The 16,599-nt window shown below is 38.8% G+C and overlaps 1 protein-coding gene and 1 non-coding gene across 2 annotated transcripts; one reads left to right on the forward strand and one right to left on the reverse strand.

The window, feature by feature from the left end:
- The first annotated feature begins 1,202 nt into the window (after positions 1 to 1,202).
- On the forward strand, positions 1,203 to 2,812 carry LOC130975156 (uncharacterized). Its single transcript, XM_057899980.1, has 3 exons — positions 1,203 to 1,702; positions 1,787 to 2,382; positions 2,805 to 2,812. The coding sequence occupies exons 1-3, from the start codon at positions 1,203 to 1,205 to the stop codon at positions 2,810 to 2,812; spliced, it is 1,104 nt and encodes a 367-aa protein (XP_057755963.1).
- A 9,694-nt stretch (positions 2,813 to 12,506) lies between these two features.
- On the reverse strand, positions 12,507 to 12,614 carry LOC130977530 (small nucleolar RNA R71). Its single transcript, XR_009085219.1, has one exon. It is a non-coding gene; the product is annotated as a small nucleolar RNA R71 (small nucleolar RNA).
- Positions 12,615 to 16,599: the final 3,985 nt, after the last annotated feature.

Genomic DNA, 16,599 nt, shown 5'->3' on the forward strand with positions numbered 1-16,599 from the left:
CCAATCCTAAACATTGTGGAAGCAGCATCTTGGCCCCAAATGTCAATGCAAACAATTTTGAACTTAAGCCACAACTCATCACTTTGGTTCAGAATAATTGCTCTTTTGGTGGAGGATCACTTGAAGACCCGCACCAACACTTATCCACCTTCTTGAGGATATGCAACACTGTCAAAACTAATGGAGTGCCTCCTGACAGTTACAAACTGATGCTATTCCCATTTTCTCTCAGGGATAAGGCCACTCAATGGTTGGAATCGTTTCCAAGGGACAGCATTAACAACTGGGATGATTTGGTAACCAAATTCCTCGCCAAGTTTTATCCACCACAGAGGGTTATAAGGTTGAAGGCCGAGGTACAAACATTCACACAAATGGAGACTGAACCCCTCTATGAGGCATGGGAGAGGTACAAGGCTCTAGTCAGAAAATGTCCCCCTACTATGTTTAATGAATGGGAGAAGCTGCAAAACTTCTATGAAGGCTTAACATTGAAGTCTCAGGAATCCTTGGATCACTCAGCTGGAGGTTCCTTGCAACTCATGAAAACTACAGAGGAGGCCCAAGAACTCATTGATATGGTGACCAACAACCAATATTTCTTTGCTCATCAAAGAAACCGCCAACCATCACAAAGAAGAGGAGTAATGGAGCTAGAAGGAGTGGATTCAATCCTAGCTCAAAACAAACTCATGCAGCAGCAAATCCAACAACAATTTGAGCAAATGACCAAGAGGATTGATAGCCTCCAAGTTGCGGCAGTGAGCACTAGCCAACCATCAACCACATGGGGGCAAAATGAAGAAGTTCAAGAAGAGCAACAGCAAGAACAAGTCCAGTACATGCATTCTAATCCAAATGAGTTCTATGGTGATACTTACAACCCCTCATGGAAGAATCACCCCAACCTCAGATGGGGAGACACTCACAACCAAAACCAACAGCCATGGCAGAGGAACTCAAACCAAAACAACCCAAGAAACAACCAAAATTACAACCAGCATCAAACCAACCAAAACACCTACAGAAAACCTCAAAACAACTACCCCAACCTCAACCAGTACCAATCCAATAACCAACCCATTAACCAAAATGCCCACCATCCACCACCTACAACTCACAACCCACCACAAGCACCACCTGAATCCCAAAGACTCACAAACCTGGAGACCTTGATGGACAAAATGATGAAATATCAAGAAATGGCAACCAAAAACCAAGAAGCATCAATAAAAAGCCTAGAGAGGCAGATTGGGCAAATCTCCAAGCAAATCTCTATTGAGAAACCTTCAAGCCCACTGCCCAGTGACACAATCCCAAATCCCAAGGAGGAATACAAAGCAATACAATTAAGGAGTGGAAGAACATTGATGAGCAATAATGACACCACAAAGAAGCAAACAGAGAGCATCAAAGAACCAACAGAGGATGAGAAGCAAACAAAAGCAGATCAAGCTAAGGAGCAAGTTGTGGTGCCAAACAAAAACACTGAGAAACTCAAAGAGCAGGACAACCAATCTCATAGCTCAAAGGAAATGACTCAGGGACAGCAGCACATAGGAAAAAGCATCACACCTCCATTGCCATATCCTCAGAGATTCAACAAAGAGGTTAAGGACCAATATTTCCACAAGTTCCTTGAAACCTTCAAGAAGCTGGAAATTAACATTCCTTTAGCTGAAGCCCTTGAACAAATGCCTCTGTATGCCAAATTTTTAAAGGAGATTATCAACAAGAAAAGAAGATGGGATGAGCAAGAAACCATAGCGATCACTGAGGAATGCAGGGCCTTGATTCAAAAGGGGCTTCCTCCCAAGCTTGAGGACCCAGGGAGCTTCCTGTTGCCATGTACCATTGGGGAATTGACCATCACTAAAGCAATGTGTGATCTCGGAGCAAGTATTAACTTAATACCATCCTCCCTGGTGAAAAAGTTGCACATAAAGGAAGTCAAACCAGTGCAAATGTCTCTGGAGCTGGTAGATAAGTCAATAGTGCACCCTAGAGGTGTAGTTGAAAATCTGTTGGTTAAGGTGGATAGCTTCATATATCCTGCTGACTTTGTGGTTCTAGAGTCAGACAAGGATGATGGTGACTCTGTTATACTAGGAAGGCCATTCTTGGCCACTGCTAGAGCCATCATAGACATAGAGAAAGGGGAGTTAACTCTCAGGATGCATGATCAGAGTGTCACTCTGAAGGCCTTACCAGAGGCACAGTTTAGTGAAAAGAAGAAAGACTGTATGGAAATTGATAAGGGAGGACCACAGCTGAAGGAAAAGAATGGCAAGGAAAGTCCCAGCAACACCCCAAGGCCAAGGATTGTGCCAATTAATGAAGAAGCCCAAGAAGATATTGGAATATTAGCCACTGAGAAGAGAGGTCCCCAAGAGAAGCCCATGGCCAGAAAAGAAAGATCAACAAAAGGAAAGATGAAACACAGAAACAAAACAAAAAGGGGTTGGAAGAACAGGAGGATTCCAACAGAGGGGCTTTCCAAAGGTTACAAAGTGCAGCTGATATATCAACAGCTGGGGTCAAATCAACAAACTGAGAACTACTACACTGTCAGCAACATACTCTCATTAGAGCATGCTGAAATTGAACACCAGAGAACAAAGAAGAGGATCACAGTCAGGGGAGACAAATTGAGGCCCTACAAGCACCAACCACCATAAAAGAGAGCCTCAATGTCAAGCTAATGACAATAAAAGAGCGCTTGTTGGGAGGCAACCCAACCGGAGGTAGTTTTCTTTTCATAGCTTTTTCAAATAAAAATGTTGAATAATTGACATGCATTGCAGGGAACTAAGTTTGGTGTTACACACCAAAAACAATTTAAGGAAGAAGGTAGGATTCTAAGTTTGGTGTTCCACCAAGACCTCATTCAGAAACACATTTTAACTGCCTGCACACTTATTATTCAACCATGTAATTGCTTTTTAGTCCTTACTCTATAGCAATTAGCAAGAACATAAAAGTCTGCCCAGAGTCAAAATGTTAAATCAGAGGAAGTAGCAAGGAACTTGGCATCATGATTCAAAAAGGGGCACAACAGAAGGACGAACAAAAGAACTGCAAACCAATAGGTTGTATATACACTTAACCTTTGCTGTTGAGAAATGTTTTGTGTGTGTTCTGCTAAAGTGTTCATTTAGTTTAAACAGAGTCAATTTCCTTTTGAAACAAGTAAGCTAGTTTAAGATTGTGCTTGTGTGTTTACTTTCACTTGACTAAGAGCATGTTCTGTCCCCTGCATCTTTAAATCAATAAAAGAAATGTTTGAATGTGAAGTAAGATAGTTCTCTGCTAGATAGAAGTATGATAAAAGTAAGTGGTGGTATGTGTGTGATTGTATAAAAACTCACTATTAGTGAATAAAGAACTAGAATGTCTCATTCTAAGTGTAGAGTGGCTTACTGTCTATGAATCTCAATAAGGAAATCCTTGGTTCAAAAGAAAAACAAAAAAAAAAGAAAGAAAAGAAATAGCCAAAAGATGGCAGAACCAAAGAAAACAAAAAAGGAAACAAAGCTGAACACCAATAGCTTGAACCTTGAAAATATATGCCTGTGGTGTCTGTGTATTAGGATCTGCTTGGACTACTAAGCTCTTTGGAGTGCTTCAACACTCGGTGACTTGGATTAACTAATCCGGGATCATCAGCTGAAAATCCACTATCAAGAGCAACCTAACTACAAGGCATTTAGTAACCAAAAAAAAAAAGGTGCTGGGCATCAATGTTTAAAAGGAAAGGTGAGCCAAGTGTCCATGGTGAATAATGTGTCAAGTATACAGAAAAGAAAATGAACTTGCTACACATGACACTCAAATAAAGCTTTGAACAAAGTAATAGCCAAGGATAAAGGAATAATGAGAGGTCATAGCAGTAGGTTACTTGAAGCTTGAGGGAGACTTTCTAGGCCTAAGAATCAATGAGAAGTGAGTATTGCATATCCACACAAAATCCCATGAACTACCAATAACATTCTGCTAGCATGAACATCCTCTTCCATTTCATTCTTTCTTCTTAATAATTCATTCCTTGCTTGGGGACAAGCAAGCTTTAAGTTTGGTGTTGTGATGACGAGTCATCTTAGCCTAGTTTCACTAGTCTTTTTCTTTTGTTTTCACTTGAATTATGCACTTTCTTGAGCCATAAGCAAGCCAATTGGGTAGATTTTCATGCTTCCTTTGATTGAATCAACCATATGTGAATTAATGCAAACTCATGAGGTTTTATGCTACAATTGTTGCATATTATGATAAATTGAATATCTTATGATTTTGGTTATAGCTTTGATGTGTTTGGTTGATTAATGATAGGTGAAGAAAGCTTGGAGAAAAGTGGAAGAAAGAAGGAATAGCTAGAAGCAAAGAGGGAACAATGAAACAAGTGAAATTGAACCAGGAAATATAAAGTTGGAGTTGAAGTTAGCCCTCAAACTTTGGCACAAACTTTTGGTGCAAAGTTAGCCTCAAAGTTAGCCCCCTAACTTGAAGGCTAACTTGAGAAGTTGAAAATTCTTCCCTGGACAACCAAAGTTTGCGCCAACGTTAGCCCCCAAACTTGGAGGCTAACGTTGGCATGTAAAATTCTACTCCAGGGTGGCCAAAGTTTGCGCCAACGTTAGCCCCCAAACTTGGAGGCTAACGTTGGCATGTCAATTTCTCCCAGGGGTGGCCAAAGTTTGCGCTCAAGTTTGACCCCAAACTTGGAGGCTAACTTTGGCGCCAATTGTGTTTAAGGAAAGGCCAAAGTTTGCGCTCAAGTTTGACCCCAAACTTGGAGGCTAACTTTGGCGCCAATTGTGTTTAAGGAAAGGCCAAAGTTTGCGCTGAAGTTTGCCCCCTAACTTTGGCACCAACTTTGGCACCAGAAAAATGGGCTTGCTGATATAAAAAGTTGGCCTCAAAGTTAGCCCCCAAACTTTGACTCAAACTTTGAATCCAACTTTGCAAAAATTCAAATCCGGTTCACATGGTTCACTTGGGTTTCTCTTCAAACTTCAAGAGCAATTAACCAAGGCCTCTTTCAACCCAATTCCACCAAGAGCAAAGGCCCAACTCAAGGCTTGAAGATCAATTGAAGAAAGTGTATAAATAGGCTAGAATTCAAGTTAATCGGGGGGTTCCCTTTTTAGAATTTTTGATAGAGCTTTCCTTTAGATTTTAGTTACAGAGAGTGATCTTTAGTTTCTTAGTTTGGGGAAGGAGAATTCCATTCTCTTCCTCTTAGTTTTATTGCTTTTAAGTTCAATTACAATTGTCTTGGATCTTGGGTTGGAGAATTGAAGGAATTCTGTTTCAATCTCATCTTTGGATCTCTTTTTACTGCTTAATTGAATTTAGTTCTCTGTCAATTGTTCTTCTTCTATTTTCTCTGCAATTTACAATTTCATTGCTATTGCTCTTGTTGGATCTAGGAAGGCATTGAGATCTAGACTTGGTTTTCTAGTCTCTGGGTCCTGAGATCAAATTTTCCCATTTCAATTCTCTGTTTCTTGCTTTAATTGTTCATTTAATTTTCTGTTTTGAATCTGATTCATCCCAACTCTCATTTACTTTCTGTTTGATGCAATTTAACTGCTCTTTGTTTAATTCCTGCAAATCCAAGTCCCAATCCCCTTTACATTTCAAGCCATTTACATTTCTTGCCATTTAAGATTCTTACAATTTACATTTCTTGCAATCTAAGTTTCTGCCATTTAATTTCTTGTTCTTTAAGATTCAGCACTTTAATTTTTGTTCTCTTTAAATTCATGCCAATTTCCCATTCCCTTTACTTTCAATGCAATTTAAATTCTGCCAATCACCAATCAATCAACCAAATCTTGATTCGCTTGACTAATTCAACCACTAAGCTAAAATTGCTCAATCCTTCAATCCCTGTGGGATCGACCTCACACCCGTGAGTTTTTATTACTTTATGCGACCCGGTGCACTTGCCGTTTAGATTGGTGCTATTTTGGGAGAAATTCATTTTTCCTCCAAAATATCCCATCATTGACCATCTGTCTCCAGTAGCCCATATTCAAGTGAATGTTGTGTTGGACGGTAATGGTCTTGGGAGAGATATTTCTAATGAATTTGCAAGCTCCACTCCCTTGTGCTCTTCTTTGACAACTTCCACCTCTTTGTAAGCTTCTTCAATTTCAACCTCTACCTCTTGGTGGCTTTCTTCCAATTCAACCTCTTCTTCATTGTTTACCAAGGGCACGAGAGGTTGTGCTTCTTCTTCTTTAAACTCCATTCTCTTGATCAATCTCTTCCAAGTCTTCAACCATGACATGCCTTGGAGGTTGTACACCCTCCTCAACAACAAATTCAAACTCCTTAGAAGAGGGTTCTGTGACTTGAGGTTCCCGTGGAGGTTCTGCATCTCCTAAATCTTCAACCACTTCTTCCTCTGTAACTATTATGGCTGCCTCCACTGGTTCCAGTACAAAGTCATGCTCCTTATTGTCCACTGGAGTCTCTAGTATCTCCTTCATGCTATGTTCTTCATTAGATTGTCCACATGAAGCCATGGGGGTTCCTTGAGTGTCCGAACGTCGGGAAGCTAATTGATTTATCGCTTGATTCAATTGATAAAGGGTTGTGTGAAATTGATCCACTGTTTCCTTGATACGATCCGTTGATTCTTATTGTGCTCGACTATCATAAGTAGGATCATAGTGCTCTTGAATTAATGGATATGGTGATGGTGTATATTGAGGTGGTGGTTCTTGGGAGTAATTGGGGTGGAATTGGGGTGATTCTATATATGGTTCATCCGGTTCATAGGGTGGTTGGTATCGTGGATATGTGTTAGGGTCATATGGAGGTGAATGGCAGAAAGGGACTTGTGAGTATGGTGGTCCAAAGTCATGTTGTGGAGGGGGTTTATAGGCATATGGTGGTGGTTGTTGATAATCAAGAGAGTGCTCACCATAGCCCTTGCCTTGATATGCATCACAGAATGGTTGTTGATAGTCCATTGGAGGTAATTGTTGCCATGAGGGTTGATCAAATCCTTCTGGCTCCTCTCATCTTTGATTGTTCCAACCTTGATGCTTGTTCTCATTGTAATATCCTCTACCTGCAACATAATTGTAACCAGTCTCATAATCAAAGGGGTGAGAGTTCATAGTAGTGAAAGAAAATAGAAACAAAAACTAACAAAAAGAAAATATTTTGAAAAAAATGGTTTTTTAAAAAAAGATTTAAATTTTGAAAAATAAGATAAGATAAGATAAAAATTTTAAAATCTGAAATTTTTTTTTGAAAAATATTTACAATAATCAATAATAAGGCGCACGTTTGCAATTCTCCGGCAACGGTGCCATTTTGAACAACTGAAGATTGATGGTTTAGAAGTTATAATAAATTCTCGTTGCAAGTATAGTTTCTAAACCAAGCAATCAACCTTTCTTACAAACGTTTTGGTTGTCACAAGTAACAAAACCCTTTAAAATTGATAACCGAGTATTTAAACATCGGGTCGTCTTCTCAAGAAATTGCAGGGAAGTATGTTCTTATTATTGGTTATGCAAAGGTATATTTTGGGGTTTTCAAAAGGGTTGAACAAGTAATATAAAATAACAAGTCGTCAAAATAATAACTAGTAAAGCTCTTGGCAAGGTATAAGAACTGGAAGTCCTATCCCAGTTATCCTTATCAATTGTGATGAGAATTGGATTTTTCTCCCACTAAGTCAACCTCTAACTATGAAGGTAAGTTAAGTGGATGAATTAATTTTAATTCCTCAAGTCCTAGTCTTTCCTTGGGAAAGGCTAGAGTTAGTGGAACTCGAATTAATTCTTGAAGAATTCCAATTTTCAGTCAACAATGAGTTTGATAACTCAAGAGTCACCAATTAATCAACCAGAGCCAAAAGGTAGAAAAATCCAAATTATTTATATCATAAATAAAAGAAACAAATCATAGATCTGAAAATACTTCAAATTATATTGAATGAAGATGTCAATTCTAACATGGACAATATTCATAAGCCAATTGGGCAACATAAATCAAACACAAATAAAAGCTTCAGAGTAAACAAAAATAGAAGAGAAACATAAATTATTGAACCTGGTATGAAGAAACAATCCTAATCCTAATAGAAATCCTAATTCTAAATCCTAAGAGAGAGGAGAGAACCTCTCTCTCTAAAAGCTACATCTAAAACCTAAAATTGTGAGTAATGATTGAATGATCTGATTCTGCTCCACTCCCAACCTCTAATCTATGTTTTCTGGACCGAGAACTGGGTCAAAATAGCCCAGATGTCACTTCCAGTGCTTTCTGGTCCGTACAGGTCGCGGCAAAGTGACGCGGAGGCGTCGTCCACGCGTTTGCATGGATTGAAGTTCGCAGATGCGACGCGTCCACGTGGAGCGCGCATTCGCATCGCCTATCTGTACGGCCACTATTGCAAATTATATATCAAATCGAAACCCCGAACGTTAGATTTCCAACGCAACTAGAACCGCGTCATTTGGACCTCTACAGCTCAAGTTATGATCGTTTTAGTGCGAGAGGGTCAGGCTGATAGCTTTGCAGTTCCTTCAACTTCTTATATTCCTTCCCCTTTTGCATGCTTCCTTTCCATCCTCTGAGCCATTCCTGTCCTGTAATTTCTGAAATCACTTAACACACATATCAAGGCATCTAATGGTAATAAGAGAGGATTAATATTACCAAATATAATGCCAAAGAAGCATGTTTTCAATCATAGCACAAAATCAGGAAGGAGAATGTAAACCCATGCATTTAGTATGAATAAGTGTATGAAAGATTGATAAAATCCACTCAATTAAGCACAAGACAAACCATAAAATAGTGGTTTATCAAGGCTTCTATTTGCGTTCCCCCTTCGCTGACCAGTATTATGCCTGCACCGCTTCCAACCTTGTTGGAAGATCCATCTACGTATAACTCCCATGTAGTGGATTTTTCCTCTTGATCTCCTGCGTATTCTGCTATGAAGTTGGTAAGGCATTAGGTTTTTATTGCCGTCCAAGATTCGTAGTTTAGGTCGAACTCGAAGAGCTCTATCGCCCTTTGAACCATTCTGTCCGCAATGTCCGTCTTCTGAAGGATCTGCTTCATCGGTTGGTTGGTTCGTACCTTTATTATGTGTGCCTGAAAATAAGGTCATAGCCATCGTGAGGCTACTACTAAGGAGTATGCAAACTTTTCAAGTTTTTGATACTTTATTTAAGGGCCTTGTAGAACTTTGCTGGTGAAGTACACAGGATGCTGCCCGACCTCATCTTTCCGTATTAGAGCTGATGCTACAGCTTTGTCTACTACTGACAAATACAGGACGAGTTCTTCCCCGACTATGGGTCGGGTCAGAATTGGAGGTTGGCTCAAAACCTTTTGAACTTCTGGAATGCTTCTTCACGTTCCGGAGTCCAGTTGAACTAGCATCCTTTTCTTAGTAGAGAGAACAATGGAAGTGATCTTAGTGCTGATCCTGCCAGGAACCTGGAAAGGGCAGCAAGTTGGCCATTCAATTGTTGAACCTCTCTCAAGCAAGTCGGGCTTCTCATTTCTAGAATAGCTTTGCACTTGTCGGGATTTGCTTCGATCCCCCTTTGTGTTAGCATGAACCCTAGAAATTTTCCAGCTTCCACCGCGAAGGAACATTTTGTGGGATTTAGTCTCATCCCATGCAATTACTACTATTTTCTATTCAATTCAGCTTATTCTTGTTCTAAGATATTCGTTGCACTTCAACATGATGAATGTGATGATCCGTGACACTCATCATCATTCTCACCTATGAACGCGTGACTGACAACCACTTCCGTTCTACCTTAGACCGAGCGTGTATCTCTTGGATTCCTTAACCAGAATCCTCGTGGTATAAGCTAGAACCCTTTGGCGGCCATTCTTGAGAATTCGGAAAGTCTAAACCTTGTCTGTGGTATTCCAAGTATGATTGAGGGATTGAATGACTGTGACGAGCTTCAAACTCGCGATAGAACCGACAGATGATTAGTCGTGCTGTGACAAGAGCATTTGGACCTTTTTCACTGAGAGGATGGGATGTAGCCATTGACAACGGTGATGCCCTACATACAGCTTTTCATGGAAAGGAGTATGAAGGATTGGATGAAAACAGTAGGAAAGCAGAGATTCAGAAGGAACACAGTGTCTCCATGCGCTTATCTGAAACTCCCACCAATGATTTACATAAGTATCTCTATCTTTATTTTATGCTTTATTCATTATTATTTTCGAAACCTTTATGACCATTTGAATCCTCCTAACTGAGATTTACAAGATGACCATAGCTTGCTTTATACCAACAATCTCCCTTACTCACGTAAGGTTTATTACTCGGACGACCCAGTGCACTTGCTGGTTAGTTGTGCGAAGTTGTGACAAAGTGTGATTCACGTTTGAGAGCGCTAACAAGTTTTTGGCACCATTGTTGATGATTACAATTTCGTGCACCAAGTTTTTGGCGCCGTTGCCGGGGATTGTTCGAGTTTGGACAACTGACGGTTTATCTTGTTGCTCAGATTAGGTAATTTTCTTTTCAAAAATTTTTCAAAAATCTTTCAAAAAAATTTTTCTTTATTTTCGTTTTTCAAAATATAATTTTCGAAAAAAAATTTAATAAAATCATAAAATCAAAAAAATATTTTTGTGTTTCTTGTTTGAGTCTAGAGTCAATTTTCAAGTTTGGTGTCAATTGCATGTTTTTAAAAAATTTTTGCATTTTTTTTGAAAATTTCATGCGTGATGTTCTTCATGATCTTCAAGTTGTTCTTGATAAGTCCTCTTGTTTGATCTTTATGTTTTCTTCTTTTGTGTCTTTTGTTGTTTCTCATATGCATTTTTGAATTCATAGTGTCTAAGCATTAAAAATTTCTAAGTTTGGTGTCTTGCATGTTTTTCTTTTCTTGAAAATTTTTTCAAAAATAAGTCTTGATGTTCATCTTGATCTTCAAAGTGTTCTTGGTGTTCATCTTGACATTCATAGCGTTCTTGCATGCATCATGTGTTTTGATTTATAATTTTCATGTTGTGAGTCATTTTTGTTTTTTTCTCTCTCATCATAAAAAAATTCAAAAATAAAAAAAAATTACCTTTTCCTTATTTTGCTCATACTTTTCAAAAATTTGAGTTGACTTAGTCAAAATTTTTTAAAACATAGCTATTTCTTATAAGTAAAGTCAAATTTTCAATTTTAAAAATCTTATCTTTTCAAAATCTTTTTTCAAAAATCAAATCTTTTTCATTTTTCTATTATTTTTGAAAATTATTTAAAAATATTTTTCAAAACCTTTTTCTTATCTTTATCTCAAAATTTCGAAAACTTTACTAACAATTAATGTGATTGATTCAAAAATTTGAAGTTTGTTACTTTCTTGTTAAGAAAGGTTCAATCTTTAAATTCTAGAGTCATATCTTTTAGTTTCTTGTTAGTCAAGTAATCAATTTTAATTTTAAAAGTCAAATATTTTTCAAAATATCTTTTTAATCATATCTTTTTCAAAATTTGATTTCAAATATCTTTTCCAACTTCTTATCTTTTAAAATTGAATTTCAAATCTTTTTCAACTAACTAATTGACTTTTTGTTTGTTTTACTATTTCTTATCTTTTTCAAAACTAACTAACCACTTTTCCCTCTCTAATTTTCGAGAACTCCTCACCCCTTTTTCAAAATTCTTTTAATTAACTAATTGTTTCAAATTTTAATTTTAATTTTATTTCTTCCCTCAATTTTCGAAAATCACTAACCCGTTTTCAAAATTTATTTTCAAATTTCTCCCTCTCTCATCCCTTTCTATTTATTTATTCATTTACTAACACTTCTCTTCCACTCAAGAATTCGAACCCACTCTTCCCCCTTGTGTTTGGATTCTTACCTTTTCCCTCTTCTATTCTTTTATTCTTCTAGTAACATAAAGGAATCTCTCTACTGTGGTAAAGAGGATCCCTATTATTATTTTCTATCCCCTTCTTTTTCATATGAGTAGGAGCAAGAACAAGAATATTCTTGTTGAAGCAGATCCTGAACCTGAAAGGACTCTGAAAAAGAAACTAAGAGAAGCTAAATTACAACAATCCAGAGACAACCTTACAGAAATTTTCAAAAATGAAGAGGAGATGGCAGCCAAAAATAATAATTCAAGGAGGATGCTTGGTGACTATACTACACCAACTTCCAAGTTTGATGGAAGAAGCATCTCAATCCCTGCCATTGGAGTAAACAATTTTGAGCTGAAACCTCAACTAGTTGCTCTACTGCAACAGAACTGCAAGTTCCATGGACTTTCATCAGAAGATCCCTATCAGTTTTTATCTGAGTTCTTGCAGATCTATGAGACTGTTAAGACTAATGGAGTAGATCCTGAAGTCTACAGGCTCATGCTTTTCCCTTTTGCTGTAAGAGACAGAGCTAGAACATGGTTGGATTCACAACCTAAAGATAGCCTGGACTCTTGGAATAAGCTGGTCACGGTCTTCTTGGCTAAGTTCATTCCTCCTCAAAAGCTGAGCAAGCTTAGAGTGGATGTTCAGACCTTCAAACAAAAAGATGGTGAATCCCTCTATGAAGCTTGGGAAAGATACAAGCAGATGACCAAAAGGTGTCCTTCTGACATGCTTTCAAAGTGGACCATTTTATATATATTGTATTATGGTCTATCTGAGTTCTCTAAGATGTCACTGGACCATTCTGCAGGTGGATCCATTCTCCTAAAGAAAACACCTGCAGAAGCTCAAGAACATATTGACATGGTTGTAAATAACCAATTCATGTACACTTCTGAAAGGAATTCTGTGAATAATGGGATGCCTTAAAGGAAGGGAGTTCTTGAGATTGATGCTCTGAATGCCATATTGGCTCAGAACAAAATGTTGACAAAGCAAGTCAACATGATTTCTCAAAGTCTGAATGGATGGCAAAATGCATCCAACAGTACTAAGGAGGCATCTTCTGAAGAAGAAGCCTATGATCCTGAGAACCCTACAATGGCAGAGGTAAATTACATGGGTGAACCTCATGGAAACACCTATAATTCCTCATGGAGAAATCATCCAAATTTCTCATGGAAGGATCAACAAAAGCCTCAACAAGGCTTTAACAATGGTGGAAGAAACAGGCTTAACAATAGCAAGCCTTTTCCATAATCTTCTCAGCAACAGACAGAGAATTCTGAGCAGAGCTCCTCTAGCTTAGCAAATATAGTCTCTGATCTATCTAAGGCCACTTTAAGTTGCATGAGTGAAACAAGGTCCTCCATCAGAAATTTAGAGGCACAAGTGGGCCAATAGAGTAAGAAAATCACTGAAACTCCTCCTAGTACTCTCCCAAACAATACTGAAGAGAATCCAAAAAGAGAGTGCAAGGCCATTGACATAATTAAAATGGCCGAACCTAGAGAGGAAGGGGAGGATGTGAATCCCAATGAGGAAGACCTCATGGGATGTCTCCCAGACAAGAAGGAGTTCCCTATTGAGGACCTAAAGGAATATGAGGCTTATATAGAGACCATAGAGATTCCTTTAAACCTCCTTCTTCCATTCATGAGCTCTGAAAACTATTCTTCCTCTGAAGAGGATGAAGATGTAACTAGAGAGCAAGTTGCTCAATATCTAGAAGCCATCATGAAGCTGAATGCCAAATTGTTTGGTAATGAGACTTAGGAAGGTGAACCTCCCTTGCTCATTAGTGAACTAGATACATGGGTTCAACAAACTTTACCTCAACAGAAATAAGATCCTGGTAAATTCTTAATACCCTGTACCATGGGCACCATGACCTTTGAGAAGGCTCTGTGTGACCTGAAGTCAGGTATAAATCTTATGCCATTCTCTGTAATGGAGAAGCTAGGAATCTTTGAGGTACAGGCTACCACATTCTCATTACAGGTGGCAGACAAGTCAGTAAGACAAGCTTATGGATTGGTAGAAGACGTGTTAGTAAAGGTTAAAGGCCTTTACATCCCTGCTGATTTCATAATCTTAGACACTAGGAAGGAGGAGGATAAATGCATCATCCTTGGAAGACCCTTCCTAGCCACAGCAGGAGCTATGATTGATGTTGACAGAGGAGAGCTAGTCCTTCAATTAAATGGGGACTACCTTATGTTTAAAGCTCAAGGATATTCCTCTGCAACCATGGAGAGGAAGCATGAAAAGCTTCTCTCAATACAGAGTCAAACAAAGCCCCCACAATCAAACTCTAAGTTTGGTGTTGGGAGGCCACAACCAAACTCTAAGTTTGGTATTGAACCCCCACATTCAAACTCTAAGTTTGGTGTTGGGAGTCCACAACATTGACCTCATTGGTGTAGGGATGATAATCCTTGACACCTCAGGATCTGTGGACCCCACAGGATCCCTACCTACCTTAATTTACCTTCTCTCTTCTTCACACAATCCAATAACACTCTTCCCTAAAAACCCTTCACCAATAATCTCAATCTCTCTTCCCCATCACCTCTTCACCACTCACATCCATCCATTCTTCCCCATAAACCCCACCTACCTTCAAATTCAAAATCCCTTTCCCACCCAAACCCACCCAATATGGCTGAACCTTAACCCTCCTCCCTCCACTATATAAACCCCTCTAACCTTCTTCATTTTCACACAACACAACCCTTTCTTCTCCCCCTTGGCCGAATACACACCTCTCTCCCACTCCTCTATTTTTTTCTTCTTCTTCTTCTCTTCTTTCTTCTCTTGCTCGAGGGCAAGCAATATTCTAAGTTTGGTGTGGTAAAAGCATAGCTTTTTTGTTTTTCCATAACCACATATGGCACCTAAGGCCAGAGAAACCTCTAGAAAAGGGAAAGGGAACACAAAAGCTTCCACCTCCGAGTCATGGGAGATGGAGAGATTCATCTCAAAGGTCCATCAAGACCACTTCTATGAAGTTGTGGCCAAGAAGAAGGAGATTCCTGAGGTCCCTTTCAAGCTCAAGAAAAATGAGTATCCGGAGATCCAACATGAGATCCAAAGAAGAGGTTGGGAAGTTCTGACCAATCCCATTCAACAAGTTGGAATCCTAATGGTTCAAGAGTTCTATGCCAATGCATGGATCACTAGGAACCATGATCAAAGTATGAACTCGAATCCAAAGAATTATCTTACAATAGTTCGGGGGAAATACTTAGATTTCAGTCCGGAAAATGTGAGGTTGGCATTTAACTTGCCTATGATGCAAGAAGATACATGCCCCTACACTAGAAGGGTCAACTTTGATCAAAGGTTGGACCAAGTCCTTATGGACATATGTGTGGAAGGAGCTCAATGGAAAAGAGACTCAAAAGGCAAGCCGGTTCAATTAAGAAGACTGGACCTAAAGCCTGTAGCTAGAGGATGGTTGGAGTTCATCCAACGCTCCATTATCCCCACTAGCAACTGATCCGAAGTTACTATGGATCAGGCCATCATGATCCAGAGCATCATGATTAGAGAGGAAGTAGAAGTTCATGAAGTCATCTCTCTTGAATTCTACAAAATAGCCAAAAAGTCCTCCACTATGGCAAGGCTAGCTTTTCCTCATCTTATTTGCCATCTATGCTACTCAGCTGGAGTTATCATAGAAGGAGACATTCTCATTGAAGAGGATAAGCCCATCACTAAGAAGAGGATGGAGCAAACAAGAGAGCCCATTCATGGATCTCAAAAGACATATGAGGAAGCTCATCACCAAGAAATCCCTGAGATGCCTCAAGGGATGTATTTTTCTCCAAACAACTATTGGGAACAACTCAACACTTCTCTAGAAGACTTGAGTTATAACATGGACCAACTAAGGGTGGAACACCAAGAGCACTCCATCATTCTCCATGAGATTAGAGAAGATCAAAGAGCAATGAGGGAGGAGCAACAAAGGCAAAGAAGAGACATAGAAGAGCTCAAGGACATCATTAGTCCTTCAAGGAGAAAGCGCCACCATCACTAAGGTGGACACACTCCTTGTTCTTATTTCTCTATTTTTCAGTTTTTAATGTTTGTCTATGTTTGTGTCTTTACTTCATGATCATTAGTATTTAGTAACTATGTCTTAAGGCTATGAATAATTCCATGAATCCTTCACCTCTCTTAAATGAAAAATGTTTTTAATACAAAAGAACAAGAAGTACATGAGTTTTAAATTCATCCTTGAAATTAGTTTAATTATATTGATGTGGTGACAATACTTTTTTTTCTGAATGAAAGCTTGAACAGTGCATATCTTTTATCTTGTTGTTTATGAATGTTAAAATTGTTGACTCTTGAAAGAATGATGAACAAGAGAAATGTTATTGATAATCTGAAAAATCATGAAATTGATTCTTGAAGCAAGAAAAATCAGCGAAGAACAAAGCTTGCGAAAAAAATTTAGAAAGAAAAAGAAAAAGCCAATAGCCCTTAAAACCAAAAGGCAAGGGTAAAAAGGATCCAAGGCTTTGAGCATCAATGGATAGGAGGGCCCAAGGAAATAAAGTCCAGGCCTAAGCGGCTAAATCAAGCTGTCCCTAACCATGTGCTTGTGGCATGCAGGTCCAAGTGAAAAGCTTGAGACTGAGTGGCTAAAGTCGTGATCCAAAGCAAAAAGAGTGTGCTTAAGAGCTCTGGACACCTCTAACTGGGGACT

Source organism: Arachis stenosperma, chromosome 4, assembly GCF_014773155.1.
Source record: "Arachis stenosperma cultivar V10309 chromosome 4, arast.V10309.gnm1.PFL2, whole genome shotgun sequence".
NCBI lineage: Eukaryota > Viridiplantae > Streptophyta > Magnoliopsida > Fabales > Fabaceae > Arachis > Arachis stenosperma.

Bases quoted from the DNA above. Each gene is read 5' to 3' on its own strand.
- LOC130975156 (XM_057899980.1), top strand. From the start codon at position 1,203: ATGGCAACCAAAAACCAAGAAGCATCAATAAAAAGCCTAGAGAGGCAG. The intron at 1,703-1,786 runs GTATGCCAAATT...TGAGGAATGCAG, and splicing joins GCCCTTGAACAAATGCCTCT to GGCCTTGATTCAAAAGGGGC.